At 50.5% G+C, this 27,280-nt stretch overlaps 1 protein-coding gene across 1 annotated transcript in view; it reads left to right on the plus strand.

Moving 5' to 3' along the window:
* LOC135218691 (serine/threonine-protein phosphatase PGAM5, mitochondrial-like) overlaps window positions 1-27,280 on the plus strand; it is an 87,864-nt gene that overhangs the window by 13,371 nt on the left and 47,213 nt on the right. The window contains exon 4 of the mRNA XM_064255140.1: window positions 14,576-14,692. Within this exon, the coding sequence (XP_064111210.1) occupies window positions 14,576-14,692 (117 nt within the window). The remainder of the gene's footprint in view (window positions 1-14,575; window positions 14,693-27,280) is intronic.

The raw sequence follows: 27,280 nt of genomic DNA on the forward strand, positions 1-27,280 counted from the left end.
GGGGAGCTCTTCTGCTGGTCCTCCTGCTCCCTCGGGAACAGGGCCCGTCTTTTTCTTCTACCAAGGAGAAGAAGACGGGGACCAGAGGAGTACCAGCTTCGGCTGGCACTTCCTCGCCTGGTTCTAGCGGTTCTGCGCTAAACCAGGATCCGCCTCGGCTTCTCGTTAGCGAGAAGTACAGAGTGGACGGTCTCCCCGCGGGAGACCGTCCAGCCAAAGTCTTGACGCCCGAGCTCGCTCGCCGTCAAGACCGAAGCGCGGAGCAGAAGACTGGCGAGAGTCGTGCAGACGACGCTCGTCAGGCCAGTGGACGCTCTCGCAGCGACCAGCTGGCTGCTCGGGTTGACGTGACGGTCGCTGACCAGCCACGAGTTGAGGCGAGGAAGGGGTCCCCGCGGCCGTCGGTACCAGCCACGGCTGGTACCAGCGGCTCGACGCGCCGAGAGGACGCTCGACGGTCTCACCGCGACAGCGAACCTAGCAGGTCACCTGACGCCGCTCCCATCGGGACCGGGTGAAGATGGTAACCAGCAACAGCTCGCCTGACGCTAGAGATCAGCGTCGACGTTCTCAGCCGAGCCTCTCCCCCGCCCCCAGGCGAGCGGCAAGGCTAGGCCTGCTGCTCGATCGCCACCGCGGGTTGACGATCAGCAGCAGCCCCTCCAAGCAACGCTGGTCCTGCCAGCGAGCTAGGGGGGCGTCAGGCGTCTGCCTCTCCTGTACCTTTCAACCTCCTCGGGCTACACGGGAGGAGCGAGGTACCTATGAGTGATCGCGAGAGGTGCGCCGCTCGCGATCCCGCTATGACGCCGTATGGACCAGGCACGGTTCTAGGACCGACCAGGACATACGTGCAAGTAGCTGGTGGCGACCGTCAGGGTCTGCCGCTTCCTCCTTCGGAAGGAGGAGTATCTCGGGATCTGTTCTTGTTGGAAGGACTGGTTTAACGGTCCTACTCCGCAAGACGCGGTTTACTCCCGAGATACAGAGAAGATTACAGAAGTCATTAAGCTGATTCGTCAGCATAATGACCTTGCGGAAGGATTGCCGCTCCCACCAGCAGAGCCCACGTCTCTGCTCGAGTCGTTTTGGGGCCCGAGAGGGAACCCAAACCGACGGTGGGTCTGCCGCGATCGGAGCTTGCCGATTCTGTCTCGAACCAGAGTCTCTCGTCTCCGGACAAGAAGGCTCGCTCAGTCAGTTTTCTGGCCGGTCGATCAAGCTACTTCACCTCCTCTACTGCGACAGCGGCATTTCTACGTGTCTTCGGACACCGTATTTTAAATACTCCTTCGGTCCTCCTGAGAGGTTTCGACCTCGAGAGGACTGGAATGAGTCGGAGGACGGTATCGGCTCTCCCCCGTCAGGTGTCGATCAGCCCCACCCAGACGACGTTCACAGTGGCGGCAGACCCTTACCTACAGTGAGAGTTCGTAACCCTCCGCGGGGAAAACGTTTTCTCCTGACGATACGTTTTCCCAGACTCTGAGAGACCATCGCCGCAAGGCGATGGCTGCTCCTATTCTTCTCCACTGCTAGTTCCACTGGGAAGGCGAGCGAGTATCCAATTCCTCCCCCATTCCCTCTCTCCTTACGGCTACGAGGAAAGGGGAGGGATCCTACAGAGATTTCTCTTGTAGGATCCCACGTTCGGGGACTGCGCTACCGGGGGGACCTTCGGGTCCTACCTGACGTAAGCCCCGGTCGTTGAGGAGGATCCTGCCCCATTCTCGATTTCTACGGGAATCGAGAGGACCACCAGCCGATATCGTTTGACGAATTCGGTGGGGAAGGGGGTTTCGCAGACTGCTTAGAATTCTAAGGAATTTCTAGCGCATTCAGAGTGTTCGATTTTTTTGTTTTTTTACGATCTCCAAACACTTAGGCGAGACCACGGTCTAAAGTGAGCGAGACGAGAATCCCGATGTTACATGATAATCGGGAACCTCGCCTATGCTCGAATTCCTGGAATTTCTAGCATTGGGAAGAAGACTGCTGATGAAAGAAACTATCTTACAGTAGGCGACCAACCTGGAATAGAGAAGATCGGACGGGAATATCCAGTTTGGCTTGAACTATCGTCTTAGTATTCTGTTCACCATTGAAGCTTTCCTTCGAGGAAGACTTCTCCTTCACTCTTTGATAGAGATAACGAAGGTGGTCGATCTCCAATCCTTATTTTGTTTTCTTGAAGGAAAGAATTTAGGATGGAGATCGTTGTTCAGAATCCTACAAATATACTACGTATATTAACCTCGTGACATGATTCTACTAAGCAGTTGAATTGTCCGAGGGGTAGGCGCATATCCTAGTTTATCTACGGATTGCGACTTAGAAGAGAAGTATTCTAATGAACTGCAACTCGGGGTTGCCTGCAACCTCCCAGGAGTTTTTCAGTTTCAATTTTATATACTTATGGTTTTGTCACGACAAACACCATTTCAACTTTTATATTTACCGAAATTCGTTTCGCCTAAATATAATTGCTCGAGCATATCTTTTATGCTCGGTAGTTCTAGCCGAACGCATTCCTTCATGGAATAATGGATTACATGGCAACTCAGGATGACGAGTCGGCGAGAGCTCAGGCTCAACTACTACGTATTGAACTGCCTGACAGCAGCTCAGTATCAGCTGGGCCTCCGAGATGCACGGCTCAGTTATGTCTCTCTCTCCCCTGGTTTGATTGACTACCGAACCGTATCTCTGCCCAACAATCATGGACTTAGGTCTCTGATTAATGGGGATTCTCGCAATAATGAAGGACCATTTACTGCTGTGACGCTAGAGTCCATCGCCTTCGACATTGCGAGAATTTTCAATAGAGATATCTCTTGGACTCTTTCATCTTTCTGTTTACCGCACGGTAACAGAAGTCTGTACAAGTCTCCCGCTGCATCGCACTGCGATAATCGCGAATGATTTTGCAGACATCTGAGTTTTGTCTTCAAAATATCTCGTATTCGTAGGTGTACAATTGTTCATTGTTCAACCCGAATTACGAGATCTGTCAGAAGACATCGCCTACTCTCCGACCTGACAGCTCTACTTCCAAATGTTCAGCCCATGAGAAGCAGTTCTTCAGGCGGTTTTCCCCGTGTTTTCATTACTGAAGAACGCCCCGCTTTCATTGCAACTACGACTTCTCACCGGACAGCAATGAAATAGCGGTTAGCGTTTCAGTCATTTGTAAGCACAGGTTATGAATCTTGAGAATCCTTCTCTCGATTCGTCTGTGAAAGACGTAGGTTGCATTCAATATCTACCTTCGTCTTCAACGGTACATAGTGTTGTTTCTCCTTAGCTGAGATTCAACAACCATGAGATGTTTGCCTTCAGGGACCTCGGTCTCTAGAAGGCAATTGACTTTCGCCTGTGGGCACATGCCTTAAGAGAATCATCACCTCGCTGTCCGGCATTGGTGACAAACAATACACATTTGTTTGTGGTCTCTCGGCATAACCCTTTTAAGGCGAAGGTCACGTGACTTACTCGGATGCTTTGACAACTTGCCTCTACCGAACGCAGTCAGTCGGCAGCTGTCAGAGCGCCCGAGTCAGTTACGAACTACGCTGTTGACTTAGTTCGGTTGTTACACAGCAATCATTACTTCGTTTTAATAGCTTGTCACAGTACCCATACCATTGACACCCACCATGGAGTGTGGTCGTCCTATCCACTACCGAGAACTTCGCTGCATGGGGATAGGAGGAGGTGCGAGAGACTTCGGGGCAAACGGACAGACCAGTATGGGTACTGGACATCACCGAAGTAGAGAAGAGGAATAGGTCATGCGACTATTTTCCTTCTTTTCCTCTAGGAACTGCATGACTTCTCCTGCGAAGTCAAGCATCCAGGGGATGGGGATCCGTGACGCTCGATTTCGTACCGAACTTCGTAGCGAAGACTCAGAACCCTTCGGTCCCTGACGATTGGTTCGAGTCGTTCACAATCCTCTCCCTAATGGACTTCACCGCCTTCGATGCGAAGGAGATGCTGCCTTGTCCGCAAGAACTTCTCCGTGGCGCAGGTACTGAAGGCAGGGTCTGGTCCAACCAGACCACATGCCCTTCCTTCTACCTTCGGGATATTGCCCACAGGTCCTTGGATCTTTTTCCTTGGGACCCGTGGTGGCTGCTCAACACGTTGTGTAGCGAACCCAGACCCTCGCAGGCTGAACAGCACGAGTCCTGGTGTGACCGTAGAATGGATGAGTGAATGAGAGTGTGACTGGCTCCTCTTCCCATCTTTTTCTTCCCCTCTACCTGTGGTTAGAGGGACACGGTCGTCACCCTGCTGGATTAGGACAAGATGCAGGTGAGCTACTCAACAGAGCCCCATCCTATCCCTTTCACTAGGGATAGGAGCGTATATCCACCACTTCCTCCAACAAGGGGGAGGAAGTGGATGCCAGCTTGAGACAACCCATACTTTATGTTGCCTCTTGCAAACAGGAACAAGTTCTTGCTTGCTGGTACGAAGAGATACGCTTGCTCTCTCTTAGTATCGGCCCAGAGGTCTGACCATTGATCCTGCGGTGCACACCCCCGATCAATCGGACAGAGGCTTGGATCCCTCCCTCGCTCTTACGACCAGGGAGGCATTCAGGGATGGACGAACACCAGTCTGTCATCAAAAGACTCAGATTCCTCCCACCAAGAAGTGAGTCTTCCTATTGTTAAAGGACCGATGGTTTGTATTACGTATCGGAACAAATGACAATTTGTCGAAAATTGCATTTTTCCTAACTATACAAACCTGAGGTCCTTTACATATAGTCCCTCCTCATGCCACCCCTCACTCTGCGTATTTTGCATGGGCCAAAAGCAAAAGTGATTTGTTTACCTCCCAGTCGCGCGGCGCGCGACTGTCGGACAAGCAGTTAACTACCGTTCCCTCACCCCTTGTTCGAAGCTTACGACCGTTCCAGCTGCCGCTAGCTACTTCCTATTGTTAAAGGACCTCAGGTTTGTATAGTTAGGAAAAATGCAATTTTCGACAAATTGTCATTTTTGTACATGAAAACTTACCCAGCAGATATATACTTAGCTATAGACTCGGTCGTTCCGACAGAATTTCAAAACTCGCGGCACACGCGACAGGTAGGTCAGGTGATCCACCATTCCCGCCGCTGGGTGGCGGGATCCGGAACCATTCCCGTTTTCTAAGACAGATTTTCTCTGTCGCTGGAGCAAACAACATCATCTGTTATTCGTTCCTCCATTTTGGATTTCTACTCGTTTGCCGAGAACTTGGATTGGTTTTTTGGTGACGTATTCTGTTTTTTCTCTGGCTTGGCATACGCTTATTGTGGGACTGTTTTTTCGACTTTGATTTTGACTGCTCTTTCACGATGTCTGACGCTAAGGCTTCACCTATGTTTAGGGTTTGTAATAGGGAGGATTGTAAGGTTAGGCTGCCGAAGTCGGCGGTAGATCCTCATAGTATTTGCTCTAAATGTAGAGATAATGAATGTTCTTTTAATAACACCTGTATTGAGTGTGAGAATTTAACAGAGCTTGAGTGGATGGAGTTATCTTCTTATGTTAGGAACTTGAGAGGGATAGAATAGGAAAGCTTCGGTTAGATCTTCTAGTAAGATCTGGTTCTCTAGAACATTTTTATTTTTCACTAACTGTTACTAACGATTTTCCCTTAGCCTCAGCTGCTTCTCCCGTATGGAATCAAGGATTCTTCCTCTGAAAGGGAAAATGTTAAAGCTTCTATCAAGAAACTGCAAGCTCAGTACGAGCGTTAAACGAAGGTAAGAGTGGTGATAGTGATTTGTTGCAGTGTCCCCAGTGCAGTGGAGGGGGCGTCTGACCGGTTCCTCATTGCTCCTAGGCCTAGACCTCTTTCAGACTCCAGGAACCAAGGGGAGGAGGAATGTCGAAAGCCGCAGGAGGGGATGCAGAACATCCCCAACGGTCAGGCGTCCCTTCGGCAGATCCTGATGTAGCGTCCCAGGCTGCCTTGGATAGCCGCAGAAAAGGCATCCTAAGGGAGTGCTTTTCGGCCTCGGATTCTTCCTCACCTAAACGAGGGATGGGAGTTCTGTCCTCTCAATCTCAGCCCTTTGAAGAGAGCCTGGAAGGCTCCTAAAGGAGACGCGGCTGATTCTAGCCCAGAGCGTTTTTCTGAGTATTGGCCCTCTAATCCTAAGAAGACAAGACAGGAGGAGTCCTCTCTTCAGGATCACACGAAGTTCCTGATCAACCTACAGGAGCAGTTATCCTCTCTGGTAGGCTCCTTCTCTAAGGATTTGACAAGGATGTTTCGCTTCCTGTTAAGAGTTCCTCTAAGCGCCCCTCTTCGGCTAGGAGAGAGCCCTCACACTCGCCAAGGCGTTTATCTCCTTCGTCTAGAGACTCTTTGAACAGTTTTTCTCCTGACAGGCGATTCCTTTCGCCTTGTAGGCGCTCTTCCCCAAGAGAGAAGCGCCCTCCTTTAGACAAGGTTTCGAAACCTAACAGAAGCTCCTCTACTCATCGTCAGGAAGTGCGTAGCCTCTCTCCTTCTAGACGCCTAGAATCGAGGCAAGAACAAGATTGGAACCAGGAGTCAGTCAGGCTCAAGGAGTCTGTCAGACGCAAAGAAAGGCGCCAAGAGCCTTTCAAGCGCCAGGATTTAGGGCGCCAGGAGTCAGTTAGACGCCAAGAGTTAGGGCGCTAGGAGTCTTTTAGGCGTCAGGAGTCAGGGCGCCGGGATCCTCTCAAGCGCCCTGAATCAGGGCGCCAAGAGCCTATCAAACGCCAGGAGTCTTTGGGATCTCAGAGGGATAGGCATCAAGAGCCTAGTAGGCGCAAGAATGTTTGTTCCGATACGTAATACAAACCATCGGTCCTTTAACAAAAGGAAGTAGCTAGCAGCAGCTGGAACGGTCGTAAGCTTCGAACAAGGGGAGAACAGTAGTTAACTGCTTGTCCGACGCGACTGGGAGGTAAACAAATCACTTTTGCTTTCGGCCGCGGGTGTGAAGGACGTGTTCGTCATCGCTCTCTACCCGCTTCATCGTCGTATGCTTTGTTTATATTGTGTTTTCTACTAATGGTTTGTTTGACTTGAAAATGAAACTGTAAGTACACTGTTTTCATTTTCATTACTTAATTATGAACCAACATGGAGCTATCACCGTAGATGCGGCGATTTCCTCTCTTTTCATGAATTGAACCCTTGAATTATGTCTCGGTGCCGAGGGCGGGCGCGCTCGCGCCGAGTCATGTATTTGGGCGAAAGTGTGTAATTGAAAAATGTAAGTATTCTTTTCATTATATTTTTGCCCTGTGCGTTCGTTACCGAGTGTGATTGCGCTCGGCACGAGCCTTTTATTTTGTATGATAGAATGCAATGAAAGTGGATTCTCAATTGCAGTATTCTGTTTCATTTTCATATATATTTTATGATAGCATCATATTATTTGGATCATCAAGTTTTCCGCTCTTACCCGGGAATTGATCTTTTCCCCTTTAAGTTCTATGAAGTGAATCGCAAGGGCAGTATTCTGTTTCATTTTCATATTACTTTTGTTCATCTGCTGTGCGAGGGTAGGGAAAGCGAAGGTCTGCCAGGAAGTCGTCGGAAAGCTCTCCCGCGACTCCCTTGGTATCCGATTCTTCGTCTTCTTTCCTGCCCCCGCTCAGCTTCCTCGTTGTATTTTGTATTTGGGGTCTTCCTTGCGTTCGGGGTGGGGCATGTCTTCCCCCCGTGCGTGAGGGAACACCTCTTACTAATCTATCTGTGCTACCGCAGGTGCTACATCCGTGGAGACGACCTTGGACAGGTATGGACCACCGCGGCGCAGGGTGTGCCTAGCATCCACGGGCTGCAGCAGCATCTAGCGAGGTCTGGGGCGGTCTCCACTACTACCACGGCCGCTTATGCTGCTCCCCCCCCGCCTGGTCTACACTCCCCATGCTGTGTCGGTGACGCCGTCTGCCGCTACTAGGGCCGCCGCCGCCGCCTGTTTTCTTCGTGTTGCCTGCCCCAGACTTTCCGCTGTTCAGCAGCTCGCCCCAGGACCGGCCGCCAGTACCCAGGTTCCCGCTGGCTGGCTGCCGATGATTCTACGAGGCGATCGCTGGCTTTGCCGTACCTGCCGCTGATGTGATTCCCGCTGCTGGCTTGGCTGTCCCTTCTGGGTCTACCGCTGCCGCTGTTCCTGCCGCTCCTGAGCTGGTCGCTGTTCCTGTCGCTCCTGGTTCCTGAGCCTGTCCATGCTGGTCCTGCCCACGGTGTGTCTTCCCATCCAGTCCTTCCGGACAGGTGCAGTCGGGCCGTGTTGCTTCGGCAATAGTCCCGGCTCCGGCCTGGATGGAGGACCTGACGACTGTCCTGCGTGAGCTGACGAGGAAGAGGAAGAAGAGGAAGGTGTCATCTTCGTCTTCATCGTCTGCTGCTGCCTCTTCCCCTTCGACTTCTAAGGCCCATAAGCCGAAGAAGAAGAAGAAGGATGCCTTCCCCCCTAAGAAGTCTCCTTCGGGAACTTCTAAGGGCCCGTCCCACCCTGGTGGGACGGGGGTCCATCTGCTGGTCTTCCTGCTCCTTCGGGAGCGGGGCCCAGTCTCCCCTTCCTTATAAGGAAGAGATAGACGGGGACCAGAGGAGTATCGGTTAGCACTGGTACTTCCTCGCCTGGTGCTAGCGGCGATGCCGCTACGCCAGGTTCCGGCTCGGTCTCTCATTCGCGAGAGATCCCGAGTGTACGTTCTCCCTCGGGAGACCTTGCAGCCAAGTTTCGGCGCCAGAGTTCGCTCGGCGCCAAGACGCGGCACGGAGCAGAAGGCTGGTGAGAGCCGCTCAGGTGACTCTCGCCAGGCCAGCGGCCGCTCTTGCAGCTGGTAACCCGGGTTTTTCCCCCTAAGAAGGCTCCTTCGGGACCTTTTAAGGGCCCGCCCGTCTCGCTCCGGCGATTCAGGGAGCTCTTCTGCTGGTCCTCATGACTCCCTCTGGAACAGGGCCCGTCTCTTCTTCTAGAGGAGAAGAAGACGGGGACCAGAGGAGTACCAGCTTCGGCTGGCACTTCCTCGTCCTGGTTCTAGCGGTTCTGCCGCTAAACCAGGATCCGCCTCGGCTTCTCGTTCGCGAGAAGTACCGAGTGGACGGTCCTCCCACGGGAGACCGTCCAGCCAAAGTCTTGAGCCCGAGCTCGCTCGCCGTCAAGACCGAAGCGCGGAGCAGAAGACTGGCGAGAGTCGTGCAGATGACTCTCGCCAGGCCAGCGGACGCTCTCGCAGCGACCAGCCGGCTGCTCGTGCTGACGTGACGGTCTCCGACCGGCCACGCGCTGAGGCGAGGAAGGGGTCCACGCGGCCGTCGGTACCAAGCCTCGGCTGGTACCAGCGGCTGGTACCAGCGGATCTTGACTCGACCGAGAGGACGCTCCATCCGGCGTCTCACCGCGACAGCGAGCCTAGCAGGTCACCTGACCGCCGCTCCCACAGGGACCGGGCGGATAGGGGGACCAGCAGCAGCTCCTCTGCACACGAGATCGGGGCCGCTGTTCTCGGTCCAGCCGTTTCCCTGGGAAACGGCTCGACTAGGCCTGCAAAGTGGGCGTATCCGCCTGCAGCCCTCCAAGCCCGCTGGTTCTGCCAGCGAGCGAAAGAGGAGCGTCATGTCTTCCTTTCCCGTGCCTGCAACTTTCTCGGTTTGCACCAGGAAGAGCGAGGCACAGCGGAGTGATCGTGAGGGACATACCCCGCATGATCCCGTCACGACGCCGTAAGTACCAGGTACGATCTTCGGACCGACCAGGACGTACGCGCAAGTGGCAGGAGGAATCCGAGAGGGGTTTATCGCAGTTCCTCCTCCTTAAGGGGGAGGTTCTCGGAATGCTCTTGTTCGAGGGGCTTGACGGTCCTACTCTGCAAAATGTATATGACTTCCGAGATCCAGAGGAACTTTGTCGAGGTTATGGCGCTGATTCGTCAGCGCAACGACCTCGGGGAAGGATTACCGCTCCCACCAGCAGAGCCCACGTCTCTGCTCGAGTCTTTTTGGGGCCCGAGAGGGAACCCAAACCGACGGTGGATCTGCCGCGATCGGAGCTTGCCGATTCTGTCTTGAACCAGAGTCTCTCGTCTCCGGACAAGAAGGCTCTCTCAGTTCTGGCCAGTCGATCAAGCTCTTCCACCTCCTCTACTGCGACAGCGGCGTTTCTACGTGTCTTCGGACACCGTATTTAAATACCGATTTGGTCCTCCTGAGAGGTTTCGACCTCGACGAGGACTGGAATGAGTCGGAGGACGGTATCGGCTCTCTCCTGTCAGGTGTCGATCAGCCCCACCCAGACGACGTTCACAGTGGCGGCAGACCCTTACCTACAGTGCGAGTTCGTAACCCTCCTCGGGAAAATGTTTTCTCCTTATGATACGTTTTCCCAGACTCTGAGAGGCCATCGCCGCAAGGCGATGGCTGCTCCTATTCTTCTCCAACTGCTAGTTCCGCTGGGAAGGCGAGCGAGTATCCAATTCCTCCCCCATTCCCTCTCTCCTTATGGTTACGAGGGAAAGGGGAGGGATCCTACAGAGATTTCTCTGTAGGATCCCACGTTGGGGACTGCGCTACCAAGGGGGGAAACCACCTTCGGGTCCTACCTGACGTAAGCCCCGGTCCGTTGAGGAGGGATCCTGCCCCATCCTCGATTTCTACGGGAATCGAGAGGACCACCAGCCGATATCGTTTGACGAATTAGGTGGGGTTTCGAAAGTAGTGCTTAGAATTCTGCTGGAATTTCTAGCACTCTCAGAGTGTTCGTGTTTTTTACGATCTCCAAACACTTAGGCGAGACCATGGTCCAAAGTGAGCGAGACGAGAATCCCCGATAATTGTTACACGATAATCGGAAACCTCGCCTATGCTCGAATTCCTGGAATTTCTAGCATTGGGAAGAAGACTGCTGCTGAAAGAAGAGTATCTCACAGTAGGCGACCAACCTGGAGTAGAGAAGAACGGACGGGAACATCCAGTTTGGCTTGAACTGTCGTCTTGGGTATTCTGTTCACCATTGAAACTTTCCTTCGGGGAAGACTTCTCCTTCACTCTCTTGACTAGAGAACGAAGGTGGTCGATCTCCAATCCTTATTCTCATTCCTCGAGGGGAAAAGAATTTAGGATGGAGGTCGTTGTACAGAACCTACAAATATACTACGTATATTACCCTCGTGACATGATTCTGTTAAGCAGTTGAATTGTCTGGGGGGTAGGCACATACCGTAGTTAACTCTACAGATTGTGACTGAGACGAATTGTACCTAATTGAACTGCAACTCGGGGCTGCCTGCAACCTCCCAGCAGTTACCAGTTTCGATTTTAGATACTTGGTATTGTCACGACAACACCAAATCAGCTTTTGTATTTACCGAAATCCGTTTCGTTTAAATATAATTGCTCGAGCGTATTTTTTATGCTCGATGGTTCTAGCGGAACGCATTCATTCGTGGAATGGATTACCTGGCAACTCAGGATGACGAGTCACCGAGAGCTACTGCGTATTGAACTGCCTGATAGCAGCTCAGTTTCAGCTGGGTCTCCGAGATGCACGGTCGGTTATGTCTCTCCCCCCTGGTTTGATTGACTACCGAACCGTATCTCTGCCCAACAATCACAGACTTAGGTCTCTGATTAACGGGGATTCTCGCATACATGAAGGACCATATACTGCTGTGATGCTCGATTTCATCGCCTACGACATTGCGAGAATTTTCAACAGAGATATCTCTTGGACTCTTTCATCTTTCTGTTTACCGCACAGTAACAGAAGTCTTTACTAGTCTCCCGCTGCATCGCACTGCGATAATGCGAATGATTTTTGCAGACATCCGAGTTTATCTTCAAAATATCTCGTATTCGTAGGTGTGCAATTGTTCATTGTTCACCCCGAATTAACAGATGTGTCAGAAGACATCGCCTACTCTCCGACCTGACAGCTCTACTTCCAAATGTTCAGCCCATGAGAAGCAGTTCTTCAGGCAGTACTTCCCTGTGTCTTCATTACTGAAAAGCGCTCCGCTTTCATTGCAACTACGACACTCACCGGACAGCAATGAAATAGCGGTTAGCGTTCTCAGTCTTTGTAAGCACAGGTTCAGAATCTTGAGAATCCTTCTCTCGATTCAGCTGTGAAGATGTAGGTTGCATTTTCTGTCCCCCTTCGTCTTCAACGGCACATAGTGTTGTTTCTCCTTAGCTGAGATTCAACTATACTATGAGATGTCTTGCCATCAGGGACCTCGGTCTCTAGAAGGCAATTGACTTTCGCCTGTTGGGCACATGCCTTAAGAGAATCATCACCTCACCGTCTGGCATGGGTGACGAACAAATTAATTTGTTTAGTCTATTGGCATAACCCTTTTAGGGCGAAGGTCACGTGACTTGCTCGGATGCTTGGACAACTTGCCTCCTACCGAACGCAGTCAGTCGGCAGCTGTCAGAGCGCGCGAGTCAGTTACGAACTTCGCTGTGGACTTAGTTCGGTTGTTCCAGGTCAATCTTTTCTTCGTCCTAACAGCTTGTCACAGTACCCATACCATCGACACCCACCATGGAGTGTCGGTGTCCTATCCACTACCGAGAAGAAGAACTTCACTGCATGGGGATAGGAGAATGCGAGACACTTCGTTGCAGACGGATAGACCAGTATGGGTACTGGACATCACCAAAGTCGAGAAGAGGGATAGGTCATGCGACCATTCCCTTCTTTTCCTCTGAGGTAACTGCATGACTTTTCCTGCGAAGTCAAGCATCCAGGGGATGGGGATCCGTGACGCTTGATTTCGTACTGAACTTCGTAGCGAAGACTCAGAACTTTTCAGTCCCTGACGATCGGTTAGAGTCCTTCACAATCCCCTCCCTAATGGACTTCACCGCCTTCGATGCGAAGGAGATGCTGCTTTGTCCTGTGAAGGCGCAACGGCGCTATCTGAAGAAACTTGACATCCCAGGCTGAGTGTTGAAGCCTCTTCGTCAGCACCAGGATGACCTAGAAGAAGCAAGAACTTCTACCTTCGGGATATTGCCCACAGGAACTTGGATCGTTTTCCTTGGGACCCGTGGTGGCTGCTCAACACGTTGTGTAGCTAACCCAGACCCTCGCAGGCTAAACAGCATCGAGTCCTGGTGTGACTGTAAGAATGGATGAGTGAATGAGAGAGTGACTGGTTCCTCATCCCATCTTTTTCTCCTCCTCTACCTGTGGGTAGAGGTATACGGTCGTCACCTTGCTGGATAAGGACGAGATGCAGGTGAGCTACTCGACAGAGCCCCCATCCTATCCCTTTCACTAGGGATGGGAGCGAATATCCACCACTTCCTCCTACAAGGTGGGGGAAGTGGATGCCAACAAGAGACAAACCCATAACGTTATGTTGCCTCTTGCAAACAGGAACTTGTTCTTGCTTGCTGGTACGAAGAGATACGCTTGCCTCTCTCTTAGTACTTGGTCCAGAGGTCTGACCATTGATCCTGCGGTGCACACCCCGATCAATCGAACAGAGGCTTGGATCCCTCCCTCGCTCTTACGACCAGGGAGGCATTCCAAGGTTGGGCGAACATCAGTCTGTTCACAAAAGACTCAGATTCCTCCCACCAAGAAGTGATGAGTCTTCCTATTTTAAAAGGACCGAAAGGTTTGTATGCCGTGTCGGAACAAATGACAATTTGTCCAAAATTGCATTTTTCCTAACTATACAAACCTGAGGTCCTTTTACACATAGCCCCACCTCATGCCACCCCTCACTCTGCAGTTTTTGCTTGGGCCTAAAGCAAAAGTGATTCTTCACCTCCCAGTCGCGCGGCGCACGCACTGACGGACAAGCAGTTAACTACCGAACCCCTTGTTCGAAAGCTTACGACCTATCCAGCTACCACTAGTAACCTTCCTATTATAAAAGGACCTCAGGTTTGTATAGTTAGGAAAAATGCAATTTCATACAATCAACTTACCTGTCAGATATATACTTAGCTAAGACTCCGTCGTCCCCGACAGAAATTCAAATTTCGCGCCACTCGCTACAGGTAGGTCAGGTGATCTACCGGCCTGCCCTGGGCGGCAGGACTAGGAAACATTCCCGTTTTCTATCATATTTTCTCTGTCGCCGGTGGTATCAACATTGTTGTTACTACCTCCTGACCTGAAATCTTATTTCAAAGCATTTGATCATCGTTTCTTCGGACTTTTTGGTGACGTACCTGGATCGTGTTTCTGGCATTCGCTACTGTGGACTGAATTTGGATTTTCTTTTGGATTTTTCTCAGTATGTCTGATTCAAGTGTTAGTGTGAGAATGTGTGTGAATGTAGGCTGCAAGGTGAGGATACCGAAGGCTTCGGTTGATCCTCACACCGTATGTCGTAAATGTAGGTGGTGTGAATGTTCTTCATCTAATACCTGTCATGAATGTGAGGGGTTGAATGCTGAAGAATGGAAGACTCTAACTTCTTACTTGAGGAAGTTAGAAAGGGATAGAGTGAGACGGGCATCAAAAGGTGTGTGTTCAAGGCCTATTGAGCCTTTTATTGAGCCTATCTCTCCTAATCATAATGTTTTTGATTCTCCCTCTATATCGGGACTTTCACAGGCTTTACATTCAGAATCGGCCTCTGAAATCGCCGACCTGAAGGCTACTATCCACAAGATGATGTCCAAAATGGCGGCCCTAAAAGGTAAGGATAGTGACAGTGACACGTACAGTGAAGTGAGTGCTCCCAGTGTTGTGGAGGGGGCGTTTGATTGTCTCTGCGATGCTCCCAGGCCTAGACCTCTTCCAAGCTCCCATGCCCAGAGGAGAAGGAAAGTCGAAAGCCTTAAGGAGGTCGTGGAGAATCCCCAACGGTCAGACGTCCCTTCAGCAGGTTCTGTTTCGCATGAGACTGCGCAGGACCGCGTTAGGAAAAGCGTCCTGCGAGAGTGCTTCTCTTCTTCGCCCTCTCCTTCACCTAAACGAGGGTGGAAGGATTCGGATCTTTCCAGGCCCCTGAAAAGGCATTGGAAAGAACCTTCTTTCAACTCGAGCCCTGAGCGCTTTTCTGATGAAGCTCCCTCCTCGATCAAGAAGGCGAAGTTTGTGCCTACGAGAAAGGGCCGAGTACGTCTCTTCAGCCCTTTCGAGGAGGCCCTCCCTCCAGAGCGCCCTCTAAAAGGAAGGCTCCTGAGAGGAGAGGTAGATCTGCCTTCCGTCCCTTTAAGAAGGGAAAGTGATGCTTCTCTCCTCCAAACACCAGTAGGTGCCAGTCTCCTGGGATTTGTGGAGTCCTGGGCACGTATCAACACGGACGCCTCATCAATGTCTGTGATAAGGAAGGGATATCTTATCCCTTTCCTGGACAGTCCTCCCCTGACTTCAACTCCGTGGGAACTGTCAGCCAAGTACAAGGATCCTGTGCTGAGGGATACTCTTCGACTGATGGTGGATCAGATGTGGGACAAGAGAGCGATAAAACTAGTACTGGATCAAAACTCCCCGGGGTTTTACAATCGCCTTTTTCTGGTTGCGAAGGCCTCGGGGGGCTGGAGGCCAGTACTAGACGTCAGCGCTCTGAACAAATTTGTTCAGAAGGAGAAGTTCTCTATGGAGACTTCGGCCTCAGTCCTTGCGGCTATGCGCCAAGGAGATTGGATGGTGTCTCTGGATCTCCAGGACGCCTATTTTCACGTCCCGATCCACCCTTCATCGAAGAAGTACCTCCGTTTCATGACGGGGGGAAGGATCTTTCAGTTCAGAGCCTTGTGTTTCGGCCTTTCCACAGCTCCTCAGGTCTTCACAAGCCTGATGAAGAATGTGGCGAGGTTTCTTCACCTCAAAGGTGTAAATATCTCTCTATATCTGGACAACTGGCTCATCAGGGCCAGATCAGAGAGACAGTGTTTGGAGGACCTTACGTTGACACTAAACCTGATCAGATCGTTGGGATTACTCGTAAACCTTGAGAAGTCACAGCTGACCCCCAAACAGAACTTAGTCTATCTGGGGATTCAGATGGATTCTCGGGGTTTTCGAGTATTTCCTTCGCAAGAGAGAATCGCAAAAGGCTTGCAGAAAGTCTCTCTCTTCTTAGGGAAGGAACAGACTTCGGCGAGGGAATGGCTGAGCCTTCTAGGGACCCTTTCCTCGCTCGAACAGTTCTTCCCGCTAGGAAGACTTCATTTACGTCCACTTCAATTCTTCCTGAAGAGGCCTTGGAGTTGGAAGACCGGACTTCTTTCAGACGCCTTTCCCATTCCAGTGGAGATGAGACCTCACTTGGAATGGTGGTTGCCCCCTCTGAAGGAGAACAAGGGAATCTCCCTGAAAATCCAGAACCCAAGCCTAGTGTTGTACTCCGACGCGTCAGAGAAAGGTTGGGGAGCAACATTAGGGTCGAAGGAGGTGTCAGGCACCTGGGAAGCAGCACAGGTGTCCTGGCACATAAACTGCAAAGAGCTCTTCGCCGTACACCTGGCTCTGAAGAGTCTAGAACCTCTTGTTTCGAACAAAGTAGTTCAAGTAAATGTGGACAACACCACAGCACTTGCCTGCATTCGGAAACAAGGAGGACTCACTCTTGTTCCTCTACGAACTTGCAAGAGATCTTCTGCTTTGGACGTCCCAGAGGAACATCTCCCTGCTTACGAGGTTCATTCAGGGAGAAAGGAACATAAGGGCCGACAGACTCAGCAGGAGGAACCAGGTCCTTCACACAGAGTGGACCCTACACAAAGATGTGTGTCAAGATCTCTGGTCTCTTTGGGGGACTCCTCATGTGGATCTCTTCGCCACGTTCCTCTCCAAAAGGCTGGAAGTTTTTTGCTCGGTCGTGGAAAGCCGAGGAAGGCTCTGATATCGATGCCTTCCTACTAGACTGGTCTCACGTAGACGTCTACGATTTTCCTCCTTTCAAAATCCTGGGACTAGTTCTGAAAAAATTTGTGGCTTCAAAGGGGACAAGGATGACCTTGATAGCCCCCTTTTGGCCGGCACAAGATTGGTTCACGGAGGTGGTGGAGTGGATGGTAGATTTTCCCAGACCCCTCCCAAGAAGGATGGATCTTCTCAAACAACCACACTTCCAGAGGTATCATCAAAACCTCCCCGCTCTCGCTCTGACTGCCTTTCGACTATCGAAAGACTCGTCAGAGCGAGAGGGTTTTCTCGTAAAGTTGCAAGCACGATCGCGAGAGCCCGCAGAGCCTCCACTAGACAAGTATATCAGTCCAAGTGGGAGGTTTTTAGAAGATGGTGCAAATCTAAGAAGTTGTCCTCCTCCACTACCTCTGTAACAGAAATTGCTGATTTCCTGCTGTTCCTGAGAGAAGAATCTCATCTATCTGTATCCACAATAAAGGGATACAGAAGTATGCTTTCGGCAGTCTTCAGGAATAGAGGATTAGATCTGGCAGATAACAAGGATCTCCACGATCTCATAAGATCCTTTGAGACTACGAAGTCTAAGGAACCGGTTCCTCCTAACTGGAACCTAGATGCAGTACTCAAATTCCTGTCATCCGAAAGGTTCGAACCTCCTCATCTGGCGTTGTTTCGAGACATCACTAGGAAATGCTTATTCCTATTATCTTTAGCTACAGCAAAGAGAATTAGTGAACTACATGCTCTGGAGGATAGAGTAGGATTCAAGGGGGACTCAGCCATTTGCTCGTTTAAAGCCTTGTTTTTAGCTAAAAACGAGAATCCCATGAATCCCTGGCCTAAGACCTTCGAGGTTAAAGGCTTATCGAGTCTCGTAGGTAGAGAAGCAGAGAGGTCTCTATGTCCTGTAAGAGCTCTAAAGTTTTACCTTCAGAGAAAACACCAGATGGGGGGCTCTAGACAAGGTCTTTGGTGCGCGGTAAAAGACCCCACAAGACTGATGTCCAAGAATGCTCTTGCATTCTTTGTGAGAAACGTCATTACAGACGCGCATAAGATCTGTCCTGACGAAGAGTTTCAACTATTGAGAGTGAAAGCTCATGAAGTGAGAGCAGTAGCGACGTCTCTCTCGTTTCAAAAGAATATGTCACTTAAAAACATCTTGGATACGACATTTTGGAGATGCAACTCAGTATTTGCATATCAGTACTTGAGAGACGTTCGTGTGACCTATGAGAAATGTTTTTCTCTAGGTCCTTTCGTGTCTGCGGATACGATCCTGGGTATAGGAGCCACACATCCTTAAGTATATACTTACCTTCTTTTTAGATATGTTCTAGAGTCTCTTCTAACAAAAAGGGCTTGGTGTCGCACTGGCGGCCAGTCACTGTTGTTCAGTTAGAAACTCTTGTGATATCTTATTAGATGATGAGTATAAATTTTTTTTGAAAATTTATGTATGTGTGCGTATTGTGTTTTTTGAGTTATGGTTGTTGTGAAGAGTTCGGGGGATAACTCGGAACAATCTTTATTACTAACATGTGGTTAGGATCAGGTGGTCGGGATTGGTTGTATGCTCCTTCATAAGGTGTATTGTCATATAAGTGGATCAGCACCCATTGACAAAGTCCTTTCAGGCTCTGCCGAGTAAGCGGATAAGACCCATCGGCAGACCCACAAGAACTCTTGGCCATAGATCATATATCTCGCTAAGGTTTCTTGAGGTGATGCAGACTACTGGGCAACACCCACGAAGTCTACCACCTACCAGGTAGGAACCAAGGTTTTATTTATACCTACAACATATGTTGGTTACCTGTCTATTCCAGAAGTAGCTGTCTCTTACCCTCCACCAAAGGGTGCCAATCAGCTAAGTATATATCTGACAGGTAAGTTGATTGTATGAAAATGATATTGTTATGATACAATAAAGTTTCATACATACTTACCTGGCAGATATATATGATTATGGCCCACCCAGCCTCCCCGCAGGAGACAGGTGGAAGAGAGAAAATATGATAGAAAACGGGAATGGTTCCTAGTCCTGCTGCCCAGGGCAGGCCAGTAGATCACCTGACTTACCTGTAGCAAGTGGCGCGAAATTTGAATTTCTGTCGGGGACGACGGAGTCTTAGCTAAGTATATATCTGCCAGGTAAGTATGTATGAAACTTTATTGTATCATAACAATATCATTTTTGGACAAATTGTCATTTTTGGTTGCTATAGTAGATTCACATCAGCCGTGCATCTGATGTCTAGGCCTGTCCCTTACGTCACTCCTGATTGGCTGTTGATAAGCCAATCACAGGGCTGGAAACTCAGTCTCGCTCGAGAGTTGACATAGGTAGAATGTATGTTCCGACCTCTCTTTAAAAAAGTATAACTTTCATTACACCTCAGTTTTACCTGCAGAAAAGGAGAGTTTCTGAATTTCATCACTAAACACCTTCAAGCCAATGATTTAAGGATTATAATGATATAAGCATTATGAAGAAAATTGTCATATATAATAAAAAGGAATAATGAGAGGGGTATAGGTGGACTGATTGTAGGAAAGAAATATCAATGGGATGAATGAATTTCCTCCATAAGGTATCAATATCTACTAAGTAACGATTTTTTTCATATAGAGATTTCCACTGATAATGATAGTGACGATAATGAAGTCTTGATTTTCTTTTTGCCCCAAAAGACTTCTTCTATCAAGGGATCGTGATCATGATGACGATGTCATTGAATGATCATGTGAGCAACACCTGATTACACGAAGATAAGAGAGCAAGATTAATATTCTTAATCTTTTGCTTTTTATTTTCTCATTGATAGCCATACTTATAATCTTTTTGGTAGCATTGTCTTCCATGACATTTAAGCTATGAAACTTTATGAAACACCAGATGATGAATGCACTAGGATCTCATGTAAGAAATAGAAGAATATATTCTATATTAAGAATTTCAAGGTGATTTCACTATAAATATTTTAGCATTAAGTTTACCAAAGTACATAATTCTTATATCACTATAATCCTTAAATCATTGGCATGAATACAGTTAGTGATGAAATTTGGAAACACTCCTTTTCTGCAGGTAAAACTGAGGTGTAATGAAAGTTATAATTTTTGACAGAGAGGTCGAAACATACATCCTGCCTATGTGAACTCTTGAGAGAAACTGAGTTTCCAGCCATGTGATTGGCTTATCAACAGACAATCAGGAGCATTGTAAGGGAGCGACCTAGACATCAGATGCTTGGTTGATGTGAATCTATTATAGTATTGGTTGATGTGAATCTATTATACTATTGGCAGAAGAAATATGACTCCAAAAATGGAAAATAATCAATTTGTTCCGACACGGCATACAAACCTTCGGTCCTTTTACAATAGGAAGGTACTAGCGGCAGCTGGATAGGTCGTAAGCTTTCGAACAAGGGGTTCGGTAGTTAACTGCTTGTCCGACAGGGAGGTAAACAAATCACTTTTGCTTTCGGCCTGCTGGCGTGTGGACGTGTATCATCGCTCTCTGCCCGCTTCATCGTCGTTGCTTTCGCATGGTTGTGTTTTTCTTTTTACTATTTATCTAGTGAAACTGAATTGTAAGTACAATCATTTCATATTTATTTCCATTGAATTCAATTGTGAATTAAAGGATCTTGGTTTCTCCACGCCCTCCGTTTACCCGAGTGCCGGGACTGAAGGGCGTAAGTGCGGGAATTCATTTTCCCAGAAATGATCCTCGTATTGTGTATGCTCGGTGCCGAGGGCGGGAGAGCGCTCGCTCCGAGCGTAATTTGGTTTTGGTTGGAAATGTGTAGAATGAAAATCGTTAAGTAAGTGCTCTTTTCATTTTATAATTTTTTTGTGACACTGTATGGGCTCTGTTGCCGAGCGAATGCGCTCGACACGAAAACTTATTCTGTATGGAAGTGGAATCGCAAGTACAGTATTCTTTTTAATTTTCATATATTATTTTGATTGTAGCAATACTCTTTTTGGATCAGTTTCCGAGCTTACCTGGAAATTGATCCTTTCCCCTTTTTATTTGAATGAAGTGAAATCGCAAGTGCAGTTCTTTTTCATTTTCATATTTTATTGAGATTGCATTGTTTACTTGGATCAATGTTTCCGCTATTTCCCGGGAATTGATCCTTCCCCTTTTTATTTGTATGAAGTGAAATCGCAAGCGCAGTATTCTTTTTCATTTTCATATCTATTTTGATTGCATCAATTCATTAGGGATCAAGGTTTCCATTCATAATCGGGAATGGATCCTTTTACCCTTGCGCTCGGTACCGATGGGCGCAAATGCGCTCGAATCCGAGCCCTTATTCATTGTGAAGTGAATCGTAATGCAAGATTCTTTTTCATTTTATTCCTTTTATTATTGATTGCATCAATATTTATTTGGTTCAAGTTCCGCTCAGTCAGGGAATTGATCCTTATGCCCTTGCATTCGGGCCGAGGGCACGATTGCTCTCGGGCTCTTATATTATTGTTGGGTACATGGGTGCTGTGCGGGGGTGGGGAACGAGAACCCCCCCCCGCTCAGCTCCCACAGATGGCCCTTCCCTTTGGGGGGGGGGGGTTGGGGGGGGGGATCGGCGTTCTTCTCCTCGCTGATCCGTCAAGCGCGGGGGAGGGCGCTCGGTGCCCGATGTACAATTGTATTCGGGGTCTTCACTCGTTCGGAGAGGGCTCACCCCCCCGCGCGAGGGGACTTCCCCCCCACTAATCGCTACTACTGTTATTTCCGCAGGTGCTACTGCCACGAGGGTGGACCTTGGTGAGGTATGGGCGTCCTTCCATTTGCAGGGCGTGCTAGTGTCCAGGGGCTGCGGTTCTATGTCTGGGCCTACTGCGGTCACCCATGGAGTGGTGACCACGCTCCAGGTGACGACGTCCCTCCTCACCTGGTGTACTCGCCTCACGTGGTAACAGTCTTGCCTACAGCCGCTGTGAAGTGCCCCGTTCGCCGTACCGAGAAGGGGGGGGTGCCGCCCGCCGCTTGTGGTTGCCGCGCTGCAGCGACCACACTTCCGCTGCCCTAGAGCTCGCCCCTGGACCTGCCGCCGGTACCAGGATGTTGCTGGCTGCTGCTCCACTTCCTGTGTTTCCGGTGCTGCCTGCCGTACCTGCCGATTCTGGGCTGACTGTCCATGCAGTTGCTGCGCTGGCTGTCCCTGCCGTTGCTGCGCTGGCTGTCCCTGCCGTTGCTGCGCTGGCGGTCCTACCGATGCTGTGCTGGCTGTGCCTGCTGTTCCTGAGATGCCCATACCTGCTGATGTCGTCCCTGTTCGTGGTGGTACTACCCCAGACTTTGGTCTGTCTGTACAGGTGCGTCCGGGCCCTGTAGCTTCGGCTACAGCAGCCCCGGCTCCGCCCTGGATAGCAGATCTTACGTCTGTCCTGAGGAAGCTGACGAAGAAGAGGAGGAAGGTGTCGTCGTCGTCGTCTTCATCTTCTTCATCGCCGCCGCTTGTGGTTGCCGCGCTGCAGCGACCACACTTCCGCTGCCCTAGAGCTCGCCCCTGGACCTGCCGCCGGTACCAGGATGTTGCTGGCTGCTGCTCCACTTCCTGTGTTTCCGGTGCTGCCTGCCGTACCTGCCGATTCTGGGCTGACTGTCCATGCAGTTGCTGCGCTGGCTGTCCCTGCCGTTGCTGCGCTGGCTGTCCCATGCCGTTGCTGCGCTGGGCTGTCCCTACCGATGCTGTGCTGGCTGTGCCTGCTGTTCCTGAGATGCCCATACCTGCTGACGTCGTCCCTGTTCGTGGTGGTACTACCCCAGACTATGGTCTGTCTGTACAGGTGCGTCCGGGCCCTGTAGCTTCGGCTACAGCAGCCCCGGCTCCGCCCTGGATGGCAGATCTTACGTCTGTCCTGAGGAAGCTGACGAAGAAGAGGAGGAAGGTGTCGTCGTTGTCGTCTTCATCTTCTTCATCGTCGTCGGCTGCCGCCTCTTCCCCTTCGACTTCTAAGGCTTCACAGCCGAGGAAGAAGAAGGTTGCCTCCTCCCTCCTAAGAAGTCTCCCTCGGGAGCTTCTCGGGACCCGTCTCACCTCGGTGGGACGGATTGGGGTTCCTTCCGCTGGTCCTCCTGCTCCTTCGGGAGCGGGGCCCGTCTCTTCTTCCGCAAGGAAGAAGACTACGGGGACCAGAGGAGTACCGGCTAACACCGGTACTTCCTCGCCTGGTGTCAGTGGTTCTGCCACTGCATCAGGGTCTCTCTCGGCCTCTCGTTCGCGGGAGGTACCGAGTGTACGGTCGCCTACCAGCGACCGTGCAGCCAGGAACCAGACCTCGGAGCTCGCTCAGCGTCAGGTTCACGGCACGGGGCGGAAGACTGGTGACAGCCGCTCACTGCGACTCTCACCAGACCCAGCTCTCGCTCTCGCGGCGACCAGCTGGCTACCCGGGGACTTGACGGTCCCACGACCGGCCACGGGCTGAGGCTGGGAAGAGGTCCTCCCGTTCGCCGGTACCAGCCACGGCTGGAACCAGCGACGTGACGTGCCGTGAGGACAAGCACCGGTCTCACTGTGACAGTGGAGCCTGCAGGTCGCCTGACCGTCGCTCTCACAGAGAGCGATCGGGTACGGCAACCAGCACCAGCTCTTCTGACACTCGAGATCGGGGCCGCTGTGCTCAGTCCAGCCGTTCTCCACAGCGAGACGGTTCGACCAGGCCTGCAGCCCGATCGCCACCGCGGGTTGACGATCGCCTGCAGCCCTCCAAGCCTGCTGGTTCTGCCAGCGAGCGAGGAGGGAGCGTCAGGTCTGCCTCTCCCGTACCTTCAACCTCCTCGGGTTACACCGGGAGGAGCGAGGTATTGAGGAGTGATCGTGAGGGGTGCGCCCCTCACGATCCCACCACGACGCCCTACGTGCCAGGCACGGTTCTTGGACCGGCCAGGACGTATGGCGCAAAGTGGATGGGGGAAGGACCGAGAGGGCTGTCGCTGTTCCCCCTTCTTAGGAGGAAGGTTCTCGGAATATGCTCTTGTTCGAAGGGCTTAACGGTCCCACTCTGCAAGATGCTGTGACTTCCGAGATCCAGAGGTCTTTTGCCGAGGTTATGGCGCTGATTCGTCAGCACAACGAACCTCGGTGGAAGGATCGCCGCTCCCACCAGCAGAGCCACGTCTCGGCTCGAGTCGTTTTGGGGCCCGAGAGGGAACCCAAATCGACGGTGGGTCTGCCGCGATCGGAGCTTGCCGACTGTGTTGAACCAGGTAGTCTCTCGTCTCCGGACAAGAAGGCTCTCTCAGTTCTGGCCGGTCGAACAAGCTACTTCACCTCCTCTACTGCGACAGAGGCGTTTCTACGTGTCTTCGGACACCGTATTTGAATACCCCTTCGGTCCTCCTGAGAGGTTTCGACCTCGACGAGGACTGGAATGAGTCGGAGGACGGTATCGGCTCTCTCCTGTCAGGTGTCGATCAGCCCCACCCAGACGACGTTCACAGTGGCGGCAGATCCTTACCTACAGTATGAGTTCGTAACCCTCCTCGGGAAAACGTTTTTTTTTTCTCCTGACGATACGTTTTTCCCAGGCTCTGAGAGGCCATCGCCGTAAGGCGATGGCTGCTCCTTTTTCTTCTCCAACTGCTAGTTCCGCTGGGAAGGCGAGCCAGTATCCATTCCTCCCCCATTCCCTCTCTCCTTACGGCTACGAGGGAAAGGGAGGGATCCTACAGAAATTTCTCTGTAAGATCCCACGTTAGGGGCTGCGCTACCGGGGGGACCTTCGGGTCCTACCTGACGTAAGCCCCGGTCGTTGAGGAGGGATCCTGCCCCTTTCTTGATTTCTACGGGAATCGAGAGGACCCACCAGCCGATATCGTTTGACGAATTCGGTGGGGGGTTTTCGCAGGAGTGCTTAGAATTCTACGGAATTTCTAGCGCACTCAGAGTGTTCGAGTTTTTTACGATCTCCAAACACTTAGGCGAGACCACGGTCCAAAGTGAGCGAGAATCCCCGATAATTGTTACACGATAATCGGGAACCTCGCTTATGCTCCGAAATTCCTGGTTAATTTCTAGCATTTGGAAGAAGACTGCTGCTGAAAGAAGAGTATCTCACAGTAGGGCGATTAACCTGGAATAGAGAAGAACGGACGGGAACTTCCAGTTTGGCTTGAACTATCGTCTTCGGTATTCTGTTCACCATTGAAGCTTTTCCTTGGGAAAGACTTCTCCTTCACTCTCTTGACTAGAGAACGAAGGCGGTCGATCTCCAATCCTTATTCTCATTCCTCGAGGAAAGAATTTAGGATTGAGGTCGTGGTACAGAACCTACAAATATACTACGTATATTACCCTCGCGGACATGATTCTTTTAACAGTTGAATTGTCCGTGGGTAGGCGCATACCGTAGTTAACTCTACGGTTTGTGACCGAGACGAATTGTATCTTAATTGAACTGCAACTCGGGGTTGCCTGCAACCTCCCAGCAGTTATCAGTTTCGATTTTAGATACTTGGTATTGTCATGACAACACCAAATCAGCTTTTGTATTTACCGAAATCCGTTTCGGTTAAATATAATTGCTCGAGCGTATTCTTTATGCTTGATGGTTCTAGCCGAACGCATTCCTTCGTGGAATAATGGATTACCTGGCAACTCAGGATGACGAGTCACCGAGAGCTACTGCGTATTGAACTGCCTGATAGCGGCTCAGTATCAGCTAGGTCTCGGAGATGAACGGTCGGTTACGTCTCTCTCTCCCCTGGTTTGATTGACTACCGAACCGTATCTCTGCCCAACAATCATGGACTTAGGTCTCTGATTAACGGGGATTCTCGCAATAATGAAGGACCATCTACTGCTGTGACGCTCGATTTCATCGCCTTCGACATTGCGAGAATTTTTCAACAGAGATATCTCTTGGACTCTTTCATCTTTCTGTTTACCGCACGGTAACAGAAGTCTGTACTAGTCACCCGCTGCATCGCACCGCGATAATGCGAATGATTTTTGCAGACATCTGAGTTTGTCTTCAAAATATCTTGTATTCGTAGGTGTGCAATTATTCATTGCTCGCCCCGAATTAACAGATATGTCAGAAGACATCGCCTACTCTCCCGACCTGACAGCTCTACTTCCAAATGTTCAGCCCATGAGAAGCAGTTCTTCAGGCAGTATTTCCCTGTCCTTCATTACTGAAAAGCGCTCCGCTTTTTATTGCAACTACGATCCTCACCGGACAGCAATGAATAGCGGTTAGCGTTCTCAGTCTTTGTAGCACAGTTCAGAATCTTGAGAATCCTTCTCTCGGTTCAGCTGTGAAGACGTAGGTTGCATTTCTGTACACCTTCGTCTTCAACGACACATAGTGTTGTTTCTCCTTAGCCGAGAATCAACTATACTATGAGATATCTTGCCATCAGGGACCTCGGTCTCTAGAAGGCAATTGACTTTCGCCTGTTGGGCACATGCCTTAAGAGAGTCATCACCTTGCCTTCTGGCATCGGTGACGAACAAATTATTTGTTTAGTCTCTTGGCATAACCCTTTTAAGGCGAAGGTCACGTGACTTGCTCGGGTGCTTGGACAACTTGCCTCCTACCGAACGCAGTCAGTCGGCAGCTGTCAGAGCGCCCAAGTCTGTTACGAACTTCGCTGTGGACTTAGTTCGGTTGTTCCATAACAGTCTTTTCTCGTCCTAACGGCTTGTCACAGTACCCATACCATCGACACCACCATTGAGTGTCGGTGTCCTATCCACTATCCGAGAAGAACAACTTCGCTGCAGACGATAGACCAGTATGGGGTACAGGACATCACCGAAGTCGAGAAGAGGGATAGGTCATACGACCATTCCCTTCTTTTCCTCTGAGGTAATTGCATGACTTTTCCTGCGAAGTCAAGCATCCAGGGGATGGGGATTCGTGACGCTCGATTTCGTACCGAATTCGTAGCGAAGACTCTGAACCCTTCGGTTCCTGACGATCGGTTAGAGTCCTTCACAATCCCCTCCCTAATGGACTTCACCGCCTTCGATGCGAAGGAGATGCTGCTTTGTCCTGTGAAAAGCGCGACCGCGCTTTCTGAAGAAACTCGACATCCAGGATGAGTGTTGAAGACATCTTGCGGTCAGCACCCAAGATGACCTAGAAGTAACACTCCCTCGAGTTACACAAGAACTTCTCCGTGGCGCAGGTACTGAAGGCAGGGGTCTGGTACAACCAGACCACTGGCACCTCCTTCTACCTTTTGGATATTGCCCACAGGTCCTTGGATCGTTTTCCTTGGGACCCGTGGTGGTGCTCAACACGTTGTGTAGCTAACCCAGACCCTAGCAGGCTGAACAGCATCGAGTCCTGGTGTGACTGTAAGAATAGATAAGTGAATCAGAGAGTGACTGGCTTCTCTTCCTATCTTTTTCTCCCCCTCTACCTGTGGGTAGAGGGATACGGTCTCACCTTGCTGATAAGGAC

The sequence above is a fragment of the Macrobrachium nipponense genome, chromosome 1 (assembly GCF_015104395.2).
Source record: "Macrobrachium nipponense isolate FS-2020 chromosome 1, ASM1510439v2, whole genome shotgun sequence".
NCBI lineage: Eukaryota > Metazoa > Arthropoda > Malacostraca > Decapoda > Palaemonidae > Macrobrachium > Macrobrachium nipponense.